The sequence below is a fragment of the Temnothorax longispinosus genome, chromosome 11 (genome assembly GCF_030848805.1).
Source record: "Temnothorax longispinosus isolate EJ_2023e chromosome 11, Tlon_JGU_v1, whole genome shotgun sequence".
In the NCBI taxonomy this organism is placed as follows: Eukaryota; Metazoa; Arthropoda; class Insecta; order Hymenoptera; family Formicidae; genus Temnothorax; species Temnothorax longispinosus.
In genome coordinates, this window is record NC_092368.1 from 12,285,574 (window position 1) to 12,306,699 (window position 21,126).

The window sequence follows — 21,126 nt, forward strand, 5'->3', positions numbered from 1 at the left end:
ATATAACCGCATTCTAAAAAATAATTTTTTTAAGTATAAATGTGGAAACCTGCTGCATGGGTGCTTAAATGTTGTTAGTTCAGCCTCTGTTAATAATTTTTGTATAACATTTTTCTTTAAAACAATATTTTGAAAGTGCTCATTGAAAATCGCTTCCAATGAGCACACGTAAAAAATGAAATTATTATGTGGCAATTAATTTTAAATTCCCGAAATTTGAATTTTGGTTTTGGTATGCTTTCAAGAAACAAAAAAATGCTCTTATTTTGGCAACCTCGAACGCTGTAAATTAGGTGATTTTTGCTTTTATTCATTTTGGCGTCTGATTTATGCAATATTTCACCGAAAATTAACCTCTGTGGCGTCTACCACACGTACCAAGCGTCACACCGATTTTGCACTACCACATATATAAAAATCCTTTGATTGGTCTCCGCCAAAACTTGGTACTCCGCGATGCGCAGTACGGATCGACGCAAACCACGAAAAAGGGTAAAGGCCATTGCACGTAACAAAGATTTAGCCATAATCGTAAGGCCGTAAGAAAATAAACCAATCACAGTCGATTATTCTTCTCGCGCTTGAAGACTTGTATGTACATACATACAGCATTGTGCATTACATAAGACACAGCCATTCTGCTTAGGCCCGAACTCAACAATTGTGCAACAGTTGTGTCTGCTGAACGCGCCTAAAATTCGTGTGTGAAGACCCATATTTCAGTGGTCTATTCTACGGTTAATTGACTTGGAAGAAGGGGGATGGTGAAAACTAATTGCCCTTGTAATTGAATAAATAAGAATAATTGCGCGATTAACAGGGCTGGGGGGGAAGGGGATCGAGGAAAAGCACGAGAGCAACAGCGATGCGGTAAACACCGGTGACGATAGGCGATGGCTGGGCGAGTGTCTAGCGAGGAGCGCGAGACGAGCTCGCCGAGAAATGCCGATAACCTATCACGCCAGATCACGTCAACATCCACGTCCGAACCAAGTAACGACGTGGCCAAGGAGAAGCTGGCGATAGAGGAACGGCTGGTCGCCAAAATGTTCTCCTACGAAATTATCTGTTTCCTCTTTACGATTACTTTTACCGCTATGGCTGCTCTGCACAGCTCGTGAGTTTTAGGTTATATACATGTGTATATACAAACAAACATATATATATATATATATATATATATATATATATATATATATATATATAATATATGTACATACACACACGCACACACACATACACACAGTATTTTTGCAGAGTATTTTAGGTTTTTAACGGCCAAGTTACGCCAATGTGTTTTACAGGTAAGAATGAGAAAAAAAATTTATATAAATATAGGTTCATAAAAGCTTTATTAAGAAATTGCAACAAAAACAGTAAAAATCTAACAATCTGGTGATTTTGAAGGTCAAAGGATTACATAAAACAACCATCTAATTGAATGCTTTGATGTATTTATTGGAAAAATTAAAAATAATGGCTGCGTTCAGCCGATACTCCGCTAGCCTAGCAATCGCGAGCAGTCGCTCGTTTCCTCTTTTTTGACCCAATGGATTAAAAGGAGAGGAAACGAGTGACTGCTCACAATTGCTAGGCTAGCGGAGTATCGGCTGAACGCAACCAATACCTCTCATAATTGTTGCTTTATCAGTCTATAGAATTCTTTATAAAGAATAATCTCTTGTACCATTTGTATGTACTCCATGAAATAGATGTTGTTCATAATGAATTTGTAAAGGACGAAATGAACCCAGTAGTCACTAGTCAATGACAAGAACAGCCAATATTTTTAAGTGGAACATTAGTAAAGTTATACTGTGCTTGATTAATAATAAGAAACAGATTTTTTTTGCAGCATAATTTATTTTTTCTTATTTTTATTCATAGAACACTGGTACAGTTTGGTTATTAAAACCTGAAATCGGACACCATACACATATTTTTAATGCATCGTTAACATCTGGGTGTGCTAATACTGTGGATTTTGTAGACCACCCAGACTCTCCAGGCCTCCCATAGCGAAACCTTTCTTTGGTCAGAATTCTCTGATATTGGACTTCTATAAGGGTCATCTAGATGCGATGATCGAGAGGATAACACAAGCGGATTTCAGCTTTGTTATGTATTATGCACCCTGGGATGCGGAAAGCCAGGCGCTTCGATATGAATTTGAAAGCGTTGCTCGGTTTTATCATCCACAGGTACAAAATTGTGATCCAGGATCCTATATCTCTCCTTGCGTATTCATAAGCATTTGGGCACTATGTGTGTTCTTAGATATTCTTCGCAGCCATTAATTGTTGGCATCCCGATTCAGAATGCAGAGCGCAGTATAATAAAATCCATGGTTATCCAGTGTTGATGTTGTATCCATCCAGAGATTCTGGCATTAATTACAGAGGAATTCGTACAGCACCATATATGATTCGTTTCCTCGATGCACTTATGAATCCTATTATTAGAATAACACATAAAGAACAACTAATGGAATTATTAGTTGCCTACGATGTAAGTATAAATTTAAAAAAAATTTATTTTCCAGAATTTTTCTTTTATTTGAGAAATAATAAAAATAAGAAAATTTTGTTTGTGTTTTAATTTTATTTATAGAGATATTTAATATTAGTTGTCATTCAAAGTAAAACTTAGTTTATCTTAATTTAACATATAAAATAAATTGGGAAAAATTTAATATACGCTAATTTCAATAATCGAGGTACAATGGATTGAGGACTAATAATATAATTAATGATTAATTACTCTGATAACTTACAGGCAGTAGTCGTTGGATATTTTAATTTTACACGATTGGATAGAACTCCTGGATACAAGGAGTTTTATAAAGCCGCAATACGGTCATTGGAAAGAGATCCTAATAGAGAATTGGTATTTGCTATAGTGACTAGCGCATCATCCAGCAAATTACATTACGGAGTCTACAAGTTTCCATCGGCAAGCTTGCTCATGTGGAATGAATCTTTAGTAAGTATGCGGTACGCGAATTTCTCTATTCTCTATCTTACATAATGCACCAGCTTTAAAAACTTAGAGCTATCCGGAAGGCAATGAGTGGACTTCCGAGAACATCCTGAATTGGATCAGCAATTCTGTTCATCAACCGTCTCTCTGGCTACAGCCGCCTGGAATCAAAGCGCTCACTCTCGCGCCCTATCTCCGTGAAGGACCAGTTTTATTTCTCTTTACACCACGAAATCCGCTTCATACGGAAAATTATGTTTACAATCTGGTTCGTTATTAACTTTTTGTCTGTTTTTTGGAAACAATTTCCTAATCCATAAATATCTATTATTAATCCAAAAATAATCGTTTGTGATCTATATGATGGCTTAGTTTAGGGATTCCCATCCTTTTTTGTCTGCAGAGGGTTATATTAAGATCTTTATAATAACCAGGGGAAGGATAGATAAGTTTTATTTTTGAAAAACAAAAACGAAATATCTTTATTTTCAAATTCTTTTATATTATAAAAGTTCAGCGTAGTAACGACAAAACTGCAGAATTGAAAGCGCACACAACGATATACAGGGTATCTCATTTTCATCTTTACATATAATTATCCCAAACTATTCGTTATTTGAAAAAAATGTTTTAAATAGAACTTACTCTGTTTCGAGGGGACATCTTATGATGGACACAAATCTAAGTAGAGATTCTCCAAAATTTCAAGATCTTTTTTTTAAACTCCTTTCTTTTTAGTTAAACACTCAATCTCTTCCAAGACGAGTTCATTGACCTATATATATATAGGACATGGGTCTTCTAAGATCATTCAAGATTATTTACTTTTAGCCATTTCAGCAAAACTAGGCATTGGATGATCGTATATATGTATATATGTATACATATGCATATATACATACAAAATGCAGTTCTATCATAATTGGTCACTCCTTTTTATATTGCAAACTAAACAAAATAGACCTAACAAATATAATATCAAATTAAATGATTTGAATTGAACTCTATTGTGAACATAATGATCGCTTATAAAAAATTATCTATTTTAAAGAACAGACAAGGAGGGAAGGAGTTTTATCCGGACCGAATATAAAACTATGGGGGGGAGAGGGGGGTCAAATTTGGTCCGCAGGCCGTAAATTGGGAATCCCTATCTTATAAGGAAAACTTGGGCACTGCGAAACACGGATATAAACCATACATTAACAGTTTGTAGGGAGAAGTTTTTTGAATATATATACCTAAAATATTATTGACTATTAGCCAGTTATTTAGGAGTTATTAACAAAAAAAAAGGAAAAAAAGATTTCAGCATTGTGTAGATTTTTCTTCCAACTTTTTTTTTTTTTTTATAAAGTACAGTAGAATCTCGCTAATACGGCGCTATTAAAAACCAGGTTGTGCCGAGTTAATGGGTTTGTCGGACTAGTAGAATGTAAGGAATATAGGAGGTAAATAAAATAATTGGGCATTTTAAAAACTTCGAAATTTACAGCAAACAAAATAAAACTAGAAAAGCGGCGATGTATTTTCGCGGAATCATCAACAATGCTGCATTGGCGATAGTCTAACGGTCACTAATGATTAGATGAATACATGTGAGCGTTAAACCTGTCCCCGTGCCTCTTGCCCACGGGGTCGCGTAAGCCGCGTGTCGAATTATTGGACGTACCGGATTAGCGAGATTGTACTATAATAATTTTTTAATTATTTTGTGAGTAAGCATTAAAAAATACATTTTTAAATAGTTAAAATTGTTGACTTTTAATATAATATAACGTGGTAATTTGATGGATAAGAAATATATGAATTAACAACTAATTTTCCCTTACATATATATATATACATATATATATACATACATACAGGGTGTACCATAAAAAGCGGATCAACTCTTAATCTTGTCATTTGGAGACAAAAATCCTAATGCCAAAATGTCGAGGCTGCTACAGTGTTTAAACGGAAAAGGTTTAAAGTTCACTAGTGTGCTTGTCGAAATTTTGCGCACTCACGGACGTTGCATGTCAAAACAGCTCTTGCACACTTTACTCAACTCAATAGAAATATTTGAAATTATTATTTACTTTATTTCTTTGTACACTGTTCGCAAGACCGACGAATATCGGGATGACAATTTGGCAGCCTCGACATTTTGGCATTATAATTAGATTTATTTGAAAATAAAATAAATTAATTAAATTAAAAATTAAAAATAAACATAAAATAAATAAAAAATATATCTAAAAATTATGCCATATTATATAACGTTTATACTATTTATTTATTTTTAATTTATTTTTAATTATTTTATATGATTTGACATCATTACATTGAGAGAATATTTTCACATTCATATTTTTATTGTTATCAGGTATAGCGCAATGAATTTTTTGTGTTTCCGGTATAGGTTTAGCGACTTGAAAAATGAAGAATTACTGAAGCATTGGGAACTTTATTTTTCAAATTTTTAGCCCGGGGACCGCTATTTGAATTTTGAAAAATGTTTTATGAGTAGAATGTATTACTTTTTTTATACCAGCACGGGGATTCTCTAACTCCTTAACGACAGTTTCGGTATCGTTGTGCAGGTATTATATATGGTAAAAAAGCTGTGAATGATCTTACTACAATGGTAAATTCATACATAATGCTCAAATCTCTTTTTATTAAATTAAATTAAATTAAATAGGAATAAAGGCCAACAATCGAGCACTACAGTAGATGTCAAATTAAAAGTTCATTTTAATAACTCTTTTTATTAAACTCTTAAACTCTTAAATGGCTGGCCAATAGTCAATAATAATTTAGGTATATATTCAGGGGATTTCCCCTACACACTGTTAATGTATGGTTCATCTGCGTTCCACAGTTCACAAGTTCTCCTTGTCGAATATTTATAAGAGTCAGGAAGATACTTGTTTACAAACTTGGAAAGAATATTATGATCAACTTTCATGTACTAACAATAAGTTAACTGTTTTATTATTTATAATATAATGTATATACTAAAATAATAAATATTCTTATAGAATATATATTTCTTTGTAGCAAATAATTGTATGACTTATATCGAAGTGTTTTTGTTCTACAGATAAGAAAGATCGGCTTACAGTATTACAACTGCGCGGATAGTATGTCGGTGAAGGATATAGTTGCACGTCTTGAAGCAAAACGACGTACAGCGGTGATCCGACACTTTTCTAAGAATCAAGAATGCGCCGATCTAAAGAAAAACAAAACTTTTACTAAGCAAATCAAGGAATCAGTTACTAGCATATCGATTCAGCAGTGGATCAACAATAGCTGTTGTGCGAACGTAGCAACGAATAAATGTCTTTTGTGCAAGACGAAGGTGATGAATCCATTAGAGAAAGAAATATGTACAGTCATTTCTAAAAAATTCGATGATGTTTGCAAAGATACCGATGTATTTACAATTCCCGTTATGATTGGACAACATGAGAAACAGATATATAATTATAACAAAAATTATGTATCAATAAAATTACAGGAAGAGTCAAAATTAAAGAAGTAATATATATTTACATATAAATGCAGATATAAATCGTTGTAAAACAATTTATTCAAAAAAAGAAATTATTGTTTTAAGGCTGCATGCAGGTATAGAATATAAACCATCATTATTGAAGGAAGAAACCGATTCGCGATCCGCAAATATAGTGAGGAAAGGTTTTTTAAAAGAGAATTGCAAAAAATGGATGGCTGGAAATGATTACCATCCATCATTATTCCCGCGAGAGTTTCCAAGGCAGTTTAACATCAGCTTAAAGGAATCGGTTTGCAAAACCAACAAGACATTAGCGTTGATAGCTATCGACAGTTTGCATTACTATCATTTTGCAGAACATCTGGGAATTGATATTTCGAAGCAGAAAAACAAAACCACCGTCATCATCTTGGATGCTGCGGTAAGTTTTGTCATTTATAACAATGATATATTTTAATAACAGAAAGAATAGTATGCTTATTGTCGCCAATTTTTATAATTTAAAACTAGCCGATTTGGCTAGTTGTAAATGTCTCATGTTTTTTTTTCTGTAACATTTTTATCATTTTTCTTTTTGTGTTACAGTTGGAGAGCCAGTATGTCATGCAACATGAGTTCAGCGAGTACGCTCTCGTTGACTTCATAAACAATTATACGCAAGGTTTATTACAGCGAACATTGCGTTCGGACAATTCAAAGCATTACAAAGCATGGAAGTTGCTTGATGAAGACAGCAACAATACTGCAGATTCGCGTCCGAAGATTCGTGTGCCAGAATTGACAACGAAAACATTTCTGCATACTATCTTGGATCCATCTAAGGTCAGTTATATGCAGTACTTGATTATTGCATCTTGTTAGCAATATATGTATGAGAATATGCAATAAATAATATTGGTGCTTTAATCTTTAAATAATCAGGATTGATAGACATACATAAATTTTTGGCAAAATAAATAAAAATGTGTTAAAACTGTATATTGAGAGATAGATTTTATCGCTAATTATTATATTTCCTACTATATAATAAATCAAATGTAATTAAACTTTTTTTTTAGGACGTTGTTATAATGTATCATTCCTCTTATTGCGGATTTTGCAGTGCTATATCGTATGTATACTTAACAGTGGCATATTACTTATCCAATATGAATCATCTGACTTTTGTCAGAGTTGATGGAGACAACAACGATTTGCCTTGGGAGTACAGTATGAATCGTTTTCCATCTATTTTATTCTTTCCTGCGAAAAGGTACGTGAAATGCGAAAAGTTTCTTGCAATCATTTGTTAAAATGTTATTCTTTAAAATTTATATAAAAAATATCTTTTTTTTTTTTTTTTTTTTTTTTTGTTTCTCTCTGTTTTTGACTTCGATTCCATAGAACATTTATTTTGATTTAAAAATATATATTATTTCATATATATTGTAATATTTCCTTTTGCTGAATTTTTATTTTAGAAAGGAGGACAGTACTGTGTTTCCATTTTCTGTTCCTATCACCATTCCAAACTTGCTGAACTTTGTGCTGGCGAACTTGAACGGTGATTCTCACGTCGAAGCTCTGACCAATATCTGTCAGGTGGGAACTGGTGAAGCGCCGGATAAGTGTATTGCTAGAACCCGAAGGCTGTGCTTAGATATTATTGAGCAACTTCTGCAGGATTATAGGAAGTTAAGGCGGCATCTAAACTTCCTAAATAAGAAAATTGCGCGCAATAAACGTAAAATTATTCTACTCAAATTAGAGCATATCAGGGACATGAATTTTATTCTAGGCTCTACCGTTGATCTTAGCAAGGATCGAAAGAAGGCGCAACTGATTAAAAGAAAGTTTTTTAAGTATTACAACGTTATTAGGTCGCTAGAAACAAACGAGAAAATAGAAAAACAAAGTTACGAATTTCAGGGTGTTGTACATGCAGCGACTATTAAACGAGAGAGAATAAGAAGCGAATTGTGATATAGATTTCGCCTTGCGAATCAAGATACGTCCACGTGACGATAGATATTAGTATTTTGGGATACTTTCGACTATATAACAGATTTACGCCAAATTGTGAAGGGAGAAGTTTTTTGCTCGATCTATCACTTTTTATAAGTATAATAGAAGCAAAAAGTAAATCGAAGTAAAAATCTAGAACTGATGGCTATAGAGTTATCCTAACTTTATGCGGTCTCCAGTGAGAGTGCACGAAATCGATAAATACAAGATCGAATAATGTAAGCATAGAGAGTATCAACGGAATATAAAAGCAGAGTATCTATTTAAGATCCTAAAGCATGTACTTCTTCAGATGTAAATGCGCAAAGATTTTGGATGTAAAACTGTTAGATGCGCGATTTATATTCTCGGATGCGCAAAATTATTGTACGCGCGCGAGGCTTTAAATACACTCTTGATTTACTAATCATTTAGTTGCATTAATTCTAAGAATTATCATCTATATTTAGTTTATTCTTTACATTAGTTTGATCGATTAGTCAAAATTAGTTAAATGTTAAAAAAAATGTTTAAAATTGACAAAATATGAAACACAAACGTTTATATTACGATGTCTTGCCTTAAATTTCGATTTCTTGTCACCATATAGCATCCATGATTGAATTACATCAATAAAACTCTTAAAAAAAGTCAAAGGAGACAAACTCGATAAACGTTTTGCCGAAAAGAATTGAAAGATCAAATATATGAAAAATTAATTTTTGCCAATCAAAAGTAACACAGTATATACAAGAAAAATTCATGATACTTATTTGTATTTTATATGATGCATCTGGTGCTGGTGCAATAGCATTTGTAAATTTATGTAAATATTATATAGTAAATCTGTATGTATATATTTATGTGTATTCAATTTAATTATTTGTATTGCCCATTTTATTTTTCAGGCTTCTATTCTTTCACTGAAGCAGAGAGAAGCTTGAAGCACATCGTTTAGCTGCCGGGAGTGGGGGTGAGACGTATAATATTTGGTGGTTTCGAAACGCATTTGTCCGAGGACATATAGCGACACTTGGCCTAGTTTAAATAGTAAATAACTAGTAAATAAGTCTGATTATTGGCTGATCAGTTCAAATATACTATTTGATACGCGTATCAAGAGATCGGTGTAAACTAGGCCACTGAACATGCCCTGCGGTCACATGCGCATGCTCAGTGGCCGCACGCGCATGCAAAAGTGCGCGAATTTGAAACGTATATATACTTATATAATGCATATCACTTATTGGCCTAGTTTACACCGATCTCTTGATACGCGTGTCAAATAGTATATTTGAACTGATCAGCCAATAATCAGACTTATTTACTAGTTATTTACTATTTAATACGCGTATCAAGTGATCGGTGTAAACTAGGCCATTGTTAGCTTTCAATGATGAATATATCTTACATAATATATCAAAGTGAAGAACGCTCCAAAGTATTTGTAGCGTCAAGTGGACTGCAGCCTTACTTATTTATTTTTATGTTTTACTTATTTATTTTTGTGTTTAATTTATATATAAGAAGGACAATCGTTGAAGACTAAATTGCAGTTTGAAAAATATATGAGATTAATATTGCATACGTATATGATATAATTACAAAGTATATAAAAACATATACATGTAATGCGTACTTATTTTTAATGTTAGTAATTTTTCTCATTTTTCTTGTTTTCTTTCTTTTATATGCGTCACTTTTTTACTCATCATGATATGTGACAAAAGTCACTTGGTACAACCTTAATGTTTTGAAATTGCCATTTAAAAATGGCTGCATCTGGCATCTGCGCAGAACCGTATGAAATTCGTCATGGGTAGCGACTGTGTTTTTACACGACTTGAAGGGTTCTGTTCGGGGCCGCTAGGTAAGCGCAACAGTCGAACCCTTCAAGTCGTGTAAAGTAAAAACACAGTCGCTACCCATGACGAATAGTGTATGTTGTACATACATACATACATATGTACATACAGGGAGCTACAATTGGCTACAATGCATTATGTCGGTATCATGGTGGAAGAAAACAGGTGTGCTCATACTCGAGACGAATTTCAGACGGTTCTGCGCAGATGCCAGATGCAGCCATTTTTAAGTAGCCGTTTCAAAACATTTAAGGTTGTACCAAGTGACTTTGTGACATATCACAATGAGTACGTGTTCTATAAAACGTGTAAAAATGATTCTCGAAAGAATTCAAAAAATATTCATTTTTTTCGGTTTCCGAAAAAAAGTAAAGCTGTTATTAAAATGGGAAGCAGCTTGTGGAAAAGAAATGTCAATATAAAAAACGGTATGTATGAAATCAATTAAATTCTTGCTTAATAAACGGTATGTATGAAATCAATACATTCTTGCTTAATTGTGGGGATAGGATAGAATTGATACTCATGCAATAAAAATAATTTATTATGAAGACGCATCTGTTCTGCTCACTTTGATGCAGCAGCATACAAAGAGACTTCGTGGATGCAACCGTATAACTTAGACCATACAACGGCAAAAAAACGTACATTGAAACCTGATGCAGTCCCCACGCAAAATTTAGGCTCATCAACTAGCGAAAGTGTACAAGCATCTTCTTCGGTAGTAAAGAGTGTGTATTATTATTATATATGGTTTTCTGACTTCAAATATAAATTTCTAATTAAGCTTACACAATATATTAATAATGTGTTCATCTTTTCAGGCCTTGATGTATCTACGATAACGCCAGATGCAATGCCTGCTGCGATGGATGTAGTACTGTCTGAAGACCAGATGGAGGCTTCGACTTCAGGACATTCATTAAATTTTGGTAAGAATTTATTTTTAAGAGAGGATTCTAGTATAACCGGGCGAAAAATGATGATTAAAATAAATATTGCGGGTACATATATGCCGTGTGTATATAGCCGCGAACCCGAAAAAATCCGCTCTCAAAAATCATCGCATTACAAGATAAAAACTGCTTAGAAATACCAAACAAAGTATTATTATGCTTAATACGCACAAGGACATATATTCGTGTTCGAGAATTAAACAAGAAATTAAAAAGTGACGCATATAAAAGGAAGAAAACAAAAAAAATGAAAAAAATTACTAATATTAAAAAATAAGTACGCATTACATGTATGTTTTTATATACTGTGTAATTATATCATATACGTATGTATGCAATATTAATAATATATTTTTCAAACTGATTTATTCTTCAACAATTGTCCTTTTTATATATAAATTAAACCCAAAAATAAATAAGTAAAACATAAAAATAAATAAGTAAGACTGCGGTCCACTTGACGCTACACAAATACTTTGGAGCATTCTTCTTTTCCTTATTTCTTCATTGAAAGAAAAGAGAAGAGGAATGCTTCGAAGCATTTGTAGCATCAAGTGGACCGCACTGACCGCAGCCTATACACTAATGACATAACGCCAAATTCAAACTGTACCGCGGCAAGATGGAGGTATCTGGCATCAATTTCTCATTGGCTGTTAGAAATATATGCGCAAGAGCACACCTGTGTTCCTTCCACCATGGTCGGTATGACAGATATCCTAACCACGCAACTGTTAATTTTTGAGTACTTAATAACTTTTTTCCTAATTAAGAGCGACAATTTTAACTTGTAAGACACATGTTTTACGCATCAAAATACACAAAATTGTGAAGTTTTGGCCAAATCGATGAGAAAGCCCCTCCTTCTCAATTACCGCTATCTGTTGATATTGTCAGTTATCGCAGTAAACGATGCACAATCGTACGTAATTGGATCGGTCTGGCCGTGACGACGACGACGACGACGACGACGACAACGACAACGACAACGACAACGACAACGACAACAACAACAACAACAACAACAACGATAACGAGAATAAAGGTGCCGCGAAGGCACGCGCGAAACAGCTGATTGGCGGAAATACACGTCGTCCGAGTCCGAGTCACGGCCGTTTCTAGTCGCAGGGAGTGGACTGACGGTCATGGCGAGTTTCGTGCTCCGAGTGAAAACCAAAACAGGTCAAAAGGTTGTTTATGGTCTCACGGCCCACGATAAAGTATCGCAGCTGAAGGCGAAGCTCGCCGAACTCACTGGTGTACCAACCGCTGCCCTCCAGGTACTTGTCGGCTTTCCGCCGAAACCTATCGACCTAAACGCGGCCGACGCCACGATTGAACGCGCCGGTATCATCTCCGGAGACACCCTTATCGTTGAAGAGAAACAGGTTTGTCTCGTCAACTCCTGAGACCACAGGAAATGATATAAAAAGAATATATAGCATTGGTTTGTTGAGTACCTATATGTCTGAGCAAGCAAATATACAAAATATTATGTAATTCGTGGTCACATTAAGGAGAGTGGTTGCTCAAATCAAAATGATAAGAATTAGTTCAAATTTATGGAGGATATTTGTTTATGGGAATTTGTTGTCCATGCCAAAGTTGAAGATAATTGTCTGCATAGTTGTCGAGTAATTAATTATATTGAAGTTATACTCTTGAACACTGGTGACATAGCAAAAATGTTACCTGTAATGTAACTCTCGAAAGTATATTAAAAATGATAAGAATTTAATGAAAATAGATGCAAATAACTCTTTACATATTTAGGAAGGACTTTTACAAAGACTGAAATAATTTGTCTACATAGTTATCAAGAAATTGTAAAAATAAAACAGCATGTTGCCACATTTCAATGTAGATATTAATGTATTTGAGTTTCAATTGTACAAACAACGATTTAAGGGGATCCTGGATACCGACAAACAGTCAAAGCTCGTTCTTTGAAACGGCTTTATAGATCGCAAAATCCTTTTACAGGAGTAAAGTATAGGTACTAATGAAGAGTGAGAATGTAAAATAATTAGTAACAATTGAAAAAAATGTAAAAATAACCTCATTTTCTAATATAAACAGTTGTATATAAGTAATATGTACGAAATGAAATGTTCCCACTCTTTAGAAAACGTGCACAAACAATAACGTACCTTTGAAATTGAGATTGAAAGCCTGGAATAAAAATGAGAGCTTCGAAGAAATTCTAACCTATAACCATGTCTATCCTTGTCTATCATCATTGTCTATACAAGGACAGATATAGAATTTGGTCGGTAATACAAACGGCTCCAGGATCACCTTAAAACCTTAACTTGTTTATTTCACGTGATGAAAAATTTGATCGCGACGCACCTATAGGCTTTTTCTCCTTGCCGCCTGCCTCATAATGTGCCATGACACCAACCACCTTCCTTAATCCGTCATTCATAAAAATTCTTTACCTTTACAAGACAAGAAATAGAGACATTGATCAAAGTTGAAATCTGTACATAAAAATTGTACACACTAGAGTTATCCATTTCATTTATTCCTATCTCTATTTAAGCTTGAATACATAACAAATAATTTTTGTCACATTAAAATTATGATTTTATTTATTTATTTTGCTTGAAACCCATTCAATGTCTAAAAAAGTCAAGAAAAGAATCTCTTATATGAACATCACATGCAGATCGTGTTCAATAGACATGAGCAGAGACTGGACAATCTCGGACGGTCGCATATCGTTGACCAGGACAACTTTGCTAATGCTCCAGGTGTCCTTATGAGGAAGGTTGTACCTGCAGATAATTCCTGTCTCTTTACCAGCGTGGGTTACGTCCTGAATGGTGAGCAAGCACTAGGAGATAAAAACGTTAGAATATGATGCAATCCATCAAAGGTAGAATATATCCAAATAATTTTCTTAAGTTTAAAGATGCAAAGAAGAGCATATAATTTATATAATTTTAAAAATAAATATTATTTTTAAAAATATGATTTAAGTATACAAGTACCTAAAAGTATCAAGGCTAAATAAAAATTGCATATATTTCAAAATCGAAAAAGGAAAAACAAATGTAAACTCAAAAACTGTAAATTATGATAATTATTTAATTTGTGTTTCTTCAGGAAAAGTGGACACTAGCTGCGCCAGTTTTATGAGAGAAATTATAGCAAATGCGGTAGCGGCAGACCCGAATGAATACTCCGAGGCATTTCTAGGTAGACCCAATGTTGAATATTGTGAGTGGATCCTCAAATCTGACGCTTGGGGTGGCGCCATAGAGTTGTCGATTCTGTCTAAGTTTTATGGTTTGGAGATAGCGGTAATCGATAGCATTAACGCGATCATCAATAGGTTTGGCGAGGACCAACATTACGCTCAACGGGTCTTCCTCATATTTGATGGAATCCATTATGACCCTCTCTACTTGGAGCCGCTTGATGTAAATTTTTTATGTCAATACTTAAAAATTTTATTTTTTCTCGATTTTATCGTATATTTTTAACCCTTCGAGGCCATATGGGGTGGCGGCCACCCCAATAAAAATTCAGGGCCCAATATTTTTAAGATAGGCTTTATAATCAGTGTCCCTTCACCCAGAATCCTTAGTTGGGTCTCTCTCTCAAAGATCCATGCAGTAGAAAGGCTTTAAGCCATGTCAGTTATCACGAGCGGTATTCAGGTGTTGATAAAGAATTTTACATTAACTTGTGTTTTAATTCGTAAAACTTGTAAAACTTCCGTTTTAATTCGTAGCCAACGTTTCGACCTACTTGGTCTTCTTCAGGACTAAAAGACAGCTAAATACCAGACTGAGGGAGCATAAATACAATGTTAAGGCTCCTGGGTAGTCCGCGGCCATATTGAATCTCTCTCTCTATCGAGGCGAGAAATTAACCTATTTTATGTTGCGGTATTTTCCGAAATAAAAAGACATTTCAATAAAAAATCACTATAGATCGTTTCAGCACACTTCTAAAATTGACCGGATACTATCCTTTTCTCTCGACAATAAACAAACAGCCATAAAACGAAGCCTAAACATACGGAAAAACAAGCCGTTTTCGACTATCGAAAGGAGTGGAGAATGTTTCTTCCGCATATGTATTTCTTGCAAATCTTACCATACGGTCAATTTTACGAGTTTCACGAATACGTTAAACTAACGCTATAACTAGCATAAGTACAGAGCGAATAATAAAGAAATTTAACGTAACGCAAAATAGGTTGTCAACATGTCACAAGACAGAATTCTCCATTGGAGAGAGTGAGAGGAGAGGTTCTTATTTCTGCCGCGACGGTACGGCGCCACCGTACCCAGGAGCCTTAATTTAGACCCGTCCAAGCATTCGGTAGTCTCGGAACACATTACCGCTCTTAACCATTTGTTTAATTGGGAGGAAACACGAATTCTAGATTATGAGGGTAATTATAAAAAAAGAATTATCTCTGAGATGATCCGCATAAAGGAACAGACCAATGGAATTAACTTGAACAAAGATACCGAATTGTTGGATAGGGCCTACTTTGACATTCTAAGTGAACTATCTAGCTATAAACATAAACATTGACTGTACGGAGTCGACCATCTAATATACTTTGCTCTCGCATTAGCAGTACGTCCTCGATACGAAACACATTGGTTTGGAGATACGTTCGTTAAAACATAAGACCCGTTAACGTGACCACTTATGTAAGTTCTTTATCGTTTAATTACAATACTAACCATGTGATTAACTATTTCTATTTGAAATATAGTTGCTACTAAGTATGGTCGCGCGAACAAGAGCTTGACTGAATCTACTCCTACATAACATATGACAAACAACGACAAACTCAGACGCCGAACATAGCTGATAAATGCATTCCAATCCTACAGAGGACCACCGATAAGATGCAATTTATTCCTATGGAGGACTGCTGCTGCGAGGAAAGTAAAGAATACGAATTTGTCAACCGCGATAATGTAATCGGTAACTTTTTAATGTGTGCTTGATGACAGCGCTAATTTGAGCATGACTTTGACCTTTGTTTGCGTGACGCATCACTGACGATGACTATCAAAATTTAATGTTATTGTATATAATTTTCTTATGTGAGCTCCAATAGACATTAATTTATTTATTTGAATGTAACAATAGTTGCCCTGAAGAAGACCAAGTAGGTCGAAACGTTGGCTACGAATTAAAACGGATCACAAGTTAATGTAAAATTCTTTATTAACACTTGAATACCGCTCGTAATAAAGGCCGAAACATACGATTAGCTTTTGCTTCAGACGAGCGAAGATACTTTTATTCATGTTAGTTATGTTTGGTAAACATTTGAAAATTATTATAGGGGTAGTGACCATCCCGGTGTGGGCTTGGTGTATATTCCTTATCGCGACTAAAAATTACAATATTTTTGTTCATCGAGCACATTCCGGGTTCTGCACCATACATATTTTTTAACAACACCCAAGGGTCGGCAGGAGACACGGTGGAGACCTCTGTCGGGTTGGCTTAGCTGCGAGTCCGTATTTTATTTATTATAAATTTTTAAGAGCCAAAATGGAAAACCGGCTCTGTACCGGGTTGCGGCTGATCTTACTGATTAAAACGAGCATAAATTTAATGAGATTCGTTAATTAATTTGGCTAAAATTTGGGAAAAACCGTTTCAAAGCAGCTTTCCTTGTCAAAGCAGTTGCTTTGAAACGGTTTTTCCTAAATTTTAGCCAAATTAATTAGCGAATTAAAGGAATATCATAAATTAAAGGGATTTCAAATCTGTAAAGCCAATTCGAAGAAAATCATACACCTATAAATATCGGTCATTGCCATCGATCCAGGATCTCCTTAAGATGTTTTAATGAATTTTTACGTGCATTAATTTAAATTATGAGACTGAATCCGTCTGGGGTAGTGACCATCCCAGTGTAGCTGGGACGTATTAGAAAAGAGGTATGGCCTCGAAGGGTTAAATTATATCAAAACTAAGAAGACTCAATTTTTTTTTTTTTTTACATTTATCTTTCAACACAGAATTCTATCAGTCTTTTGTAAACTTTATAATTTTGACTTTAATGCATTTTCTTTATCAGGGTGGCAGTATCCAAACGATATTTCCCACCGAGGATGAGAGAGTGCTTCTAGAAGCCGCTCAACTTGCGAAAGAGGCAAGATTGAGTCGCCAGTTCACGGATGTGCAAAAATTTACCCTGATGTGTATTGACTGTAAAGTCATGCTAAGCGGACAAGCGGCAGCACAGCAGCACGCCAAGGACACCGGTCACAAGAATTTTGGTGAAGTAGCAGCGTAGCCATGTATCAACAGCCCATATATCATATATGATCTAATTCTCTGGTGACTATCCTTGACTTTAAACAGTATAGAATGACTTTTGACGGTTATTTTCTTCGATTGGAACGTTCGGGGATCTCTCGGTTTATCTATTTATTCTCATCGTACGCTATTATAATTTTAATCAATTTTAATTCAAGCGCTTATTATAACAAATTCTTTGTGCAACGGAATTCAAACGACGGGAAATTCTGTGCTCGAAGGTACGGAAGTGTGTGTGATATTTTTACAAATTATATTCATAAATTATGTATTATATATTCTAGGTAATCATTATATTTAATTGACCTTTTTATTGATAGTCCGAATTACGTTTTTATGCGATATATTGTTATATTTGTATTAGGGCAAAAAATTGTACTTTCTAGAAATACTGTTTAGGACTGAAAGATTGCCGTTTTACAGCTAAAAGTACGAGAGAGCTAATATCTTTTTCTACTTGAGCGAGGCGCTTGCAAATAATAATATCATTAAGGTAGTTCGATGATGAAGGGCTGAAGTCAAAACAATGTTTATAATTTTTTTATTTTTATGATTATAAAAAAATAGAATAACGCATCGCAAAGCTTCGTAACAACGTAAAAAGACCATTAGTAAATAATTTTTTCGTTGTAGAATAATATTTTGCCTGAAATAGATTAAATAAAGTGTGTGTTAACGCGTCGCTTGACTAGTTTTCAACTTTAATTATTAATTAAAAAAAAACTGTACGGTGGATCGTGTTCACCTTCAACTATAGGCTTCCTCACAGTGTCCTCTTTCCATCGATATATATTGTTCAGACATTTTTGGCAAAAGATTTTTCGCAAACTCGTGTTATTCATAAGAAAATAACCTCTTTTCCTATTAGATCAATGTTAAAATCATTAAAATCACCTAATTTTAAAATTAAATATCTTGAGAACGGGACGGTGAATTATCTTTTTTCTAGGCTTAATCGATTTAGGAGAGTTCCTTTTTTCGATATAAAAAATAAAACCTATTACTTTTGGCAAAAGTTGTTCATCATCGAACTACCTTAATGCGAATTTGTTTAATGTTAAGGATTGTTAATGCACATAATACACAAATTACTGATTTTGATTAAACATCATTATCTGCGATCTCAGATTGCTCGTCTCAAAAGACATGGATCCGACGATTTCCTTGAATCTTCACATTTTTTTGAAAAAGTAGAAATCTGTAATTTTATCAGTCTGCAATTTCACGTCTGAAGTCACGCGAGATTCGTCATCCGAGTGCCACGATGATATTCATAGTATAATCAGGTATAATCTTACGCATAAGTTTTCTCGAGATTGTACTTATTGAGATAATTTAAAATATGAGGCCGGCGATCTTAAACATGCGAAGTTCAGCATGAACACCGTCCAAGCCCAGGTAGCAATTAATGTCTAAAAGACATCATAAAGACATCTTTAAGATTTCTGGCATCTTAAAGACATCTTTATGATGTCTTTTAGACATTAATGCTACCTGGGGGATGATTTTGCACTTATGGGCGGTATTCATAATCAGGTCTTATATTTAAGACCGTCTTAAGTAAAATCTAAAATATAAGAATAACCAACCGGTATTCAAGACCGTCTTAAGTAATGTCTTAAGATGCTAATACGGCTCTGTGATTGGTTCATGACATCTTAAGATTGTACTTAAGATGGTCTTAAATATAAGAACCGACTATGAATACCGGCCTATGAATACCAGCCATAAACATATATATATATATATATATATATATATATATATATATAGGAATATTCCTATATTTAAGGGGACCTAGTGGCAGGTAGTTACCGACATTTTTGTATTATAAGAAATCTTTGAATTGGCTTTACCGAATTGCAAAATTCTTTTACAGAATTAAAGTACGTACAAAATCTAGTCCGCGACACACGATTTCATATCGGGAACAAAAAAAAATTAAAAATTTTACTAATTTGGGCACATACAGCTGTCATCTGACGACAATAACAAAAATACTGCAGTTTATGTGTATAAAATGATACCCAGGCGGACTAAGGACAACATGTAGAAACAATATTGTGTAAATAGAACTAAGGCCAGCTCAGCGAGGACAGAAATTTCGCGTAGAGCAAAAGGGTCCATACACATGTGCATAAAGAAATAGACCAATCAGTTTTCTTATGCTTACGCATTATGCGTTGTGCAGAAGTGTGTGCTCCCCGCTTAAAGGCCATCGCGCACAAAATGCATAACTTAGCATAAGCGTAGCATAAAGGTGGAAGCACATAAAATTGCAGGAGCCATGAGCAGAAAGCAGAAGCCATATGCGCATGCGCTATGGTATCTGAAGAGCTCTAAAGCCCCGGACACACGAATCGACGGAAGACGTAAGACGTAAATCGTAAGGAAATCCACTAATCAGAGTCGACTATTCCCCTCTTCTTCCCTCTTAAAGAGGGGAATAGTCGACTCTGATTAGTGGATTTCCTTACGATTTACGTCTTACGTCTTCCGTCGATTTGTGTGTGAAGGCCTTAAAGCCCCTTGCACAATGCCAGGCAACAGGCAATAGGAACAGGAAATAACCAAAAAATCGTTAATTACAACCTAAAAAATTCAAATGTTATGATTGGTTGGCAATAGGCAATAGGCACAGAATTTCCAACGTGACGGAAACTCTGTGTGGCCGCAGGGGGAAGTGATCCGCGCAGTTCCTTGGGCTTAACGTACCTACGGCAATACCGAGTTCCTAACACCGCGGACATACACGAACAAATATACATACATTCATACACTTACACATAGTTTCGAGTTCAGAGTTATAAGAGTATACGAGTTTTATTACGCAGTTAACTTCTGTTTGGGACGCTTTTATTGAGGCGTCCATGTTGATTTAGTCGAAGTGTCTTTTGTTTTGATGTGATGCAATTTAGATTTCGGTTTTGCTACTATGACCACATGGGTACCCCCACGGTCTTTTCTTTATATTGAATAAAAAAAAAAAACTCTGTGTCTATTGCCTGTGTCACTGTTTATTCTGCATTTATACATGATTTCTGATTTCTATTCCCTGTTCCTATTGCCTGTTGCCTGGCATTGTGCAAGGGGCTTTACAGATACCATCGCGCATGCGCATATGGCTTCTGCATTCTGCTCATGGCTCCTGCAATTTTATGTGCTTCCACCTTAAGACCGCTAAACCAATGAGCATCCAGCATAAAGTCGCCATATTGATTTACATAAGATGCTCATTGGTCCAGCGCTCTTATGCTATGCTTATGCAGCCTATGGTGTGCGATGGCCTTAAAGGTCTATCCAGACAAACTTGCATAAGTGCATAACCATATGCATAAAGAAACGGATTGGTCTATTTCCTTATGCACATGCATATGGACCAATCAAATCTCTTATGCTTATGTTTATGCGTTATGCAAGTTCGTCTGGATTGACTTAAAGCGGGGAGCACACACTTCTGCATAACGCATAATACGTAAGCATAAGAAAACTGATTGGTCTATTTTCTTATGCACATGTGTAT

At 34.8% G+C, this 21,126-nt stretch overlaps 2 protein-coding genes across 4 annotated transcripts; both read left to right on the forward strand.

The window, feature by feature from the left end:
• Window positions 1-514: 514 nt before the first annotated feature.
• On the forward strand, window positions 515-9,329 carry LOC139821962 (thioredoxin domain-containing protein 11). Of its 3 annotated transcripts, XM_071793409.1 has the most exons (10): window positions 515-1,117; window positions 1,991-2,201; window positions 2,278-2,508; window positions 2,776-2,982; window positions 3,050-3,247; window positions 6,071-6,510; window positions 6,590-6,908; window positions 7,073-7,309; window positions 7,546-7,739; window positions 7,948-9,329. In XM_071793409.1, exons 1-10 carry the CDS (start codon window positions 894-896, stop codon window positions 8,447-8,449), a joined length of 2,763 nt encoding a protein of 920 aa, XP_071649510.1. In that variant the 5' UTR covers window positions 515-893; the 3' UTR covers window positions 8,450-9,329. The 3 variants fall into 3 exon arrangements, with proteins under 3 accessions (XP_071649510.1, XP_071649511.1, XP_071649512.1); XM_071793410.1 differs by lacking the exon at window positions 515-1,117 and having other exon boundaries at window positions 2,061-2,201; window positions 2,318-2,508; XM_071793411.1 differs by lacking the exon at window positions 515-1,117 and having other exon boundaries at window positions 2,073-2,201; window positions 2,252-2,508.
• Window positions 9,330-11,977: 2,648 nt separating this feature from the next.
• Yod1 (Yod1 deubiquitinase) lies at window positions 11,978-20,602 on the forward strand. Its single transcript, XM_071794398.1, has 4 exons — window positions 11,978-12,679; window positions 13,963-14,119; window positions 14,403-14,719; window positions 17,362-20,602. Exons 1-4 carry the CDS (start codon window positions 12,437-12,439, stop codon window positions 17,578-17,580), a joined length of 936 nt encoding a protein of 311 aa, XP_071650499.1. The 5' UTR covers window positions 11,978-12,436; the 3' UTR covers window positions 17,581-20,602.
• The last annotated feature ends 524 nt before the right edge of the window (window positions 20,603-21,126 follow it).